General features: G+C 33.6%; 1 protein-coding gene across 1 annotated transcript; it reads left to right on the forward strand.

The window, feature by feature from the left end:
• Positions 1-1059, forward strand: LOC107610532 (uncharacterized). The gene is made up of 2 exons (XM_088495367.1): positions 1-808; positions 899-1059. The coding sequence occupies exons 1-2, from the start codon at positions 1-3 to the stop codon at positions 1057-1059; spliced, it is 969 nt and encodes a 322-aa protein (XP_088351493.1).
• The last annotated feature ends 5473 nt before the right edge of the window (positions 1060-6532 follow it).

A 6532-nucleotide genomic window follows, 5' to 3' on the forward strand; every position in this document is an offset into this window, starting at 1 on the left:
ATGGTCAATAAACATTGCATCGAGGCGCTTGACAGAACAATGAGAGACATTTTTAGATTGAAGGACACCAAAACCGAAGAAAAATCGTTTGGAGGAAAGACTATTGTATTTGATGGTGACTTTAATCAAATATTTTCCGTTATACCCAAAAGTAGTAGACAAGAAATTGTTAGTGCAACTATCAATTCCTCATATCTTTGGAATAGTTGTAAGTTACTCACATTGACAAGAAACAAGCGGCTTCAGGCACAGGATGAACATGCACGATCAACCGAGCTAGAAGAGTGTGCTCAATGGATACTCAATATTGGTAATGGTAAATGTGGCAAATCTATTGATGGCCTCAAGAAAGTAAAGATACCAGCGGACATTTTGATCAAGGATTGGGTCGATCCTATTGAGGCTATATGTAATGCAATCTATCCTGAGTTATGTTGTTGTACGGTAACCCAATTTGCAGTGGAAGATCGTGCTATTCTTGCTCCTACATTGCAAATTTTTGATGATATTAACTCATACATGGTGAGTTTGAATCCCTTCGAGGCACAAACATACTATAGCTCTGACAAAACGTGTCCAACTGAGCAAAGCAATGACATACTAGCAAGCATTCACACTCCAGAGTTCTTAAATACAATTAGATGTTCAGGAGTGCTAAATCATGAGCTTACTCTTAAAGTTAGAACACCAATCATGCTTCTAAGGAACATTTATCACTCAATGGGGTTATGTAACGATACACGTTTGGTAATGACAAACCTTGGCAAGCACATAATAGAAGCGAAAAGCATCATAGGCAAAAGGTGCGGTAAGAAGATTTTTATTCCAAGGATGACACTAAGCTCATTTGACCACAGGATTCCATTCAAGTTTCAATGAAGGCAATTTCCTATAATAGTGTCCTATGCGATGACAATTAACAAAAGCCAAGGCCAATCTCTGTCAAAGGTTGGATTGATATTGAAAAAGCCTGTTTTTACACATGGACAGTTGTATGTTGTCGTTTCTAGAGTTACTAATAGAAAGGGTCTCAAGATCTTGTTATGTCATGGTGATTAGATTACCTTAGAGACAAGCAATGTGGTTTACCAAGAAGTCTTCCGAAACATCAAATGATATTCAATATTGTAGGATGTCAGAACTTATGAATTGGTTCACATGTAACATAATTAGAATTACCTTTTATACCAAAAAGTCTATTAGTCTTCTTACTTGAATGATCTTATACCAGATTCATATGCTTTTATAATTATACTAGGATAAGCTAATTGTTTAGTTTATGATCCTCTAATAGGTAATTCTCAGGTACCCAACCAATTAAAGATGTTAACTTTAGTCATACAAGGGTATATTTTCAACACAGATGTTACATTATTTGTTAATTATGTGTTGTATGATCATTTGTTAGTTATTCAGTTAATTCCAAAACACAAATCTTAGTATCACCTGCTAGTTATTTTATGAGTAATTTTCCTAATCAGATGCATGTTTTAAAACTTCAGTTAATGTTATTTTTTTATAAGGTAGTTTATGATATAAGGTGGTTTATGATCTTTATTTATGATTATGTGTTAGATTCACAAATGTAACTTTGCATAACTAAAGACTTTAACTATCAAGTCATTTTTACCAAGCAATGCTTTATTAACTTGTATTATGCTGTATTTTAATCTACGCTCCTTCTTACAATTATAAATGGAGATTGAAATTTTACCTGTAATAATGATAAATATCTAGATGGGCAAACAATATCAAAGATTAGTTGTATATGCATTCCTTTCCAATATAATTTTTCTGAATAAATTTAGATTATATTATATCTCAATAATATAGGGAATAATATGGCAGTGTGTATAAGCTTCAAAAATAGAGTTAATATTATTATATTCATCGTTGATATTTTCAATGTAGTATTCAAGTTAAACTGCACCAATTTGTGAGTGGTTAACCATTTTATATAGAAAAAATAATGAGATATAATATTACATGATGAAACCATTAAAAGGTGATTGTCGAATTATTGAATGAAATTCACCCAAAAGAAAGTTATGCACAATTCAATTTTTGATATTATAGTGATTGTCTTATATTATAAGAAGACTATTATGATTTATGTATCACATTAGCACCTAGTTGTGTAATGTACAAGTGTCTACTTTTTTATTAAGTTACACTTCATTGCAGATAAACTATTGATCCCTAAGTTGTATATAAATCTGGCAAATGGACAACTCACAAGTAAATTTTTATACACAATTAACCATTTTATATGCACATTTATGCTTTCTGTAGATTTTGCCGACATATGTAAACAAATCTTGAGAGATTTTACAATCAACATATCTTATCACAAACTCAGTTCTTTAGAAAAATCGTTGCTTTGTTAATCTGTTACCATTAGTATCACACTTGGTGTACAATTATAGAATGATGTTGTTTTGAGTTCAATTTCATAATTTAAGTTGTCCCATGGAAGGCCAACTTGATGCAATGTAGTACACATATAAGACTTACTCATTTTGAAAAAATATTTTGGATGCAAGGTTTATATTATTTGTATCTTAGCTTCCAAGAGACGATTTAACAATTTAATGCAATTATTTAGGTTGTAAGTAGCCGCCTTAATGAATGCTTACACGTCATTGATAATATCGGCAAATAAACCCCTGCCCACAATCAAAGCCTAATGTGGCATCGTAGAATCTAGGACTCAATTACATGATCTGCTTTCTTTTGCAATTGAATCTATAAAACAAGTTCGGGAAGTTTAAAGTGTTAAATATAACAAGATATGTATTAGATATATAATTTTACGACTAAAATAAAGGAGCCATCACTAAAATATTAATCCACAACACATGCTCAGTATTTCCATTATTACATGTTTAAAATTTTTCTATCCCAAGTCCAATTAATGAACAAAATTATTAGTAAAAAAGAAATCTTATCACAAAACTCTCCTTTACAAACTAAAGGTTCTACAACCTACAAAATAGCGATAACTTGAATGCTATTGAATATATTGTAAGTGATGAACTATTCAATTCAACATTTTCAAATGAATAGATAATGAATACACTTACATTTATTTTAAAACCTTTAACAACTGTAAGGGTGTATTCAATAACACCATATTCATTGTTTAACTTTCTATGTAAATTATTTTTTTTAAATTAGGACTTCAATATATAGCACTGCTAGAAAAATTTAAATTTATGCATGAGAAGCAGAGAATAATTCTCGTATTGATTCATGTCTCATTGCTTTAAATGAATGGACAAATACAAGATGTATATCAATTGGACAATCAAAGAAATATGCCATCACAAAACAGCTTGCAAAGAATAGCAATTTAAACCAATAAATAACAGTAGTCAACTTTAACAAGCATAAAACATAATATGTCAAAATTAGAATTTAACTTTAAAAGGTGAAAATCATTTTCTGATACAAGAGAAAGAGCTCTATCAAGGAAATCAAGCAAGAAATGTAAATTTCCAACTACAAGAATTAAGACAGTATATCATCAATGCAAAAAGAATCAAATCAGCATATACGATATACCACTAGTATTCAATAACTATGAAAAGATTCCTGTTCAACGCAAAATATGACATATCAAATATCAAGTAATACAATTCACGGAAAAAAAATGAAAATAAAAGAAAAGTAGCAGCATGAAATAAAAGGAACAGAAAATATAAAGATTAACAAACCTCGCCCACACTGTACTCCCAGTATTCCTTTTCTTCCATTGTAGCAGATAAATGAGTCAGCGCATCCAATCAAAGAGAATGAACTTCTCCTGGAATTACTTACTTCAACGATTGCCAATAATCTGTGCATGATTTGCAACATCTTCAGTGGTATGCTTACAATCGACACAAGAAGGGAAGTACCAGTTTCCTTCAGGGATCCTTGCAAGTGGAGGATTCAGACAATATGTATGATACTCGGCATCACAAGTATCACATAGTAAGAACCATCATCTTCCCCATCAATCCCACATACTTTATAGACTCCTTCATTTAAAGGAGCTTTAGGAATCTCATTTCTTGATGCAATAAGATCCTCAACTTCTTTTCTCTTTCTGCAATCAAGCATCCTACCCTAGAATACTCCACAAATTTTTCAAAATAAGTGACAATCTGTACCCACGAAATGATTCAAATGCTTTAGTAGAGAAAGCACAATTATCTAAATAAGTAATAAATCGAGTATACACCAAATTAAATAACCAATATTATCTAAATAAAGAAAATAAGTAAATAACACAACACAAAAGAAAGGAAGATGTTCATGGGACATAGAATATACATACCTTTAAGCTTCGCCTATTTAATCTTTAACAAATGAATAATAAAATCCACTCCATCTTAACACCAAGTATCTGGAGGTTACCAAACTAACAAGAGGCATATCTATAGAATTAGGGTATATTGTAAAGAGCTATTATGATTATCAAGGGATCAACCATACAAAAATCTAAAATAGTCCATTTCCTATGGTTGACTTTCTTTATATGGATAGATACAACAACTCTGTTTGGCGATTTTGATAGATAGACATTTATGACCATTAATTAGACACAATAGTGTATGAAGAAAAGTAGTTGGTTTTAAGAATATCTTCTAGGGAAAGTTCCCTTTATTCGTTTTTTATGAATAACAGCAATAGATCAATACAAAGTTGCAAGAACCGAACCAATCACCCTGAAGTGACTGGTTCAATGATTCAACCGGAGTTGAATCGTAATTAGACCAATTTAATTAAATATAATGTAAAATCATTATAAATTCAATATAGAATTTTTTCACTTAAATTTAATAAGAACTAGGTTTGTAAAATTCAAAAATTCACAAATTCACAGAATGTTTTGAATATAATTTATTATAAAATAGTCAAAAACAAATTCAAAGTTTATGAATAACGAAAATCAAGACAGCAATAAAGCATTAATTACTAATAAATCAATAAGAGCAACCACTATGTAGCAATTATTAGGCAACAAAAACAACAACCTAGAATGCAAAACAATAATTAAACTGAAAAAATAGCATAGCAAGAAGGCAAGAAACAATGAAATTGAACAATTAAATAAAACTAAAGAAGCAAGAATAACCTATAGTTCTACAACATAGCAACTCAGCAACTATCAACGAAATGTGTTCAAAATAAAAAAAAAACAAAACTGAGACTCATGAACCTAATTGAGGCGAGCAACATTGGGAGGGGTGAAATAAGGTCTCCAGGCGACCAAGGCTGAGCTTGGTCGAGGGACAAATCGTAGCTGGAAGTAGCACAGGTGGAGACAAGACGAAGAAATAGATGCTTCAAGAGGGCGATGGAGGAGCTGCGCGGGACGGCCTTGGCTAGTGAAGAGACAGATGACGCCAGACGGATTAGAGGAGGAAGATGCACATGTAAAATAGAGAGACAACACACAACAGAGCCTGGAGCAGAAGAGGACGGCGGCGAGACGCTCTGTCCGTTACATTACCGACAATGACGCACCTTTGGCAGAAGAGAGGCATTCGATGATGGAGAAGGTGGCTGCTATGGCTATTAGGAGTGTGAATTGAATCTGTGAATCATGTATGGGTTATTAGGTAGAGTATTTACCCATTTTGGTTCTCAAAGAATTTCGGACTAGACACTTTAGTCCCCAACTAAAATTAATTACTCGATTGGTCCTTAGCAATTAATTCCATCAGTCACTTAGGTCTTTAGCTCCGTCAACTCTAATGGAAGACAAAATGGTCCCTGACAACTCTAACAGCGGACAAAGTGATCCCTGACAACTCTAACAGGGGACAACATGATCCTTGACCCCTTTGTTCGAAATGACACTGTTCTTCCCTAATTTTCATCATATCTCGCATAACGCTAACATTCATACTCTTCTTTTTCACCTTCACAGTCTTCTTTTCCATCTTTTTTTCCTCTTCTTCAGCTCCAAGATCAAATCATGGTGTAACTGTCACGCGTGTTGCACCTACCTCAACATGTCATGGACCACATACTTTCTAAATCTCTGTGACTGGTACACCCACCTCCTCCACACTTCACCCACCAGATGCATCCACTTCCACATCCTCGATAACAGCATCATATCCAACCCCGACAACATCCACCACACCCTCAAGACCAAGTTCTACAACTACCCCAAGGGCACGCCTTTCTCCACTCTCCGGCAAGCAATATAGATTGTTGGACATTAGGACATCATGAGAAGATTATCCTTTGACATCATATGCTAATTCTCATTTGAAATGGACCTCGAGTGCTTTATTCCTTCTTTTCTGAAGTCCAAGTTGGCAGACAGCTTCCACCTCGCATCTAAGCTATCAGTACAACGAGAAATGTCGACGTTGCCACTCATATGGAAACTGAAGTGATTACTGAATATTGATTCGGAGAAGAAGTTGAAGGAAGCGATTGGAGTAGTGGACAATGTGGTCATGGAGATGATAGGGCAGAAGAGGAGGGAGATGGAAACGACAACGAGGGGTCTTAACAAATCAGACTTACT

Source organism: Arachis ipaensis, chromosome B8 (assembly GCF_059453495.1).
Source record: "Arachis ipaensis isolate K30076 ecotype BB chromosome B8, ASM5945349v1, whole genome shotgun sequence".
NCBI classification, from domain to species: Eukaryota; Viridiplantae; Streptophyta; class Magnoliopsida; order Fabales; family Fabaceae; genus Arachis; species Arachis ipaensis.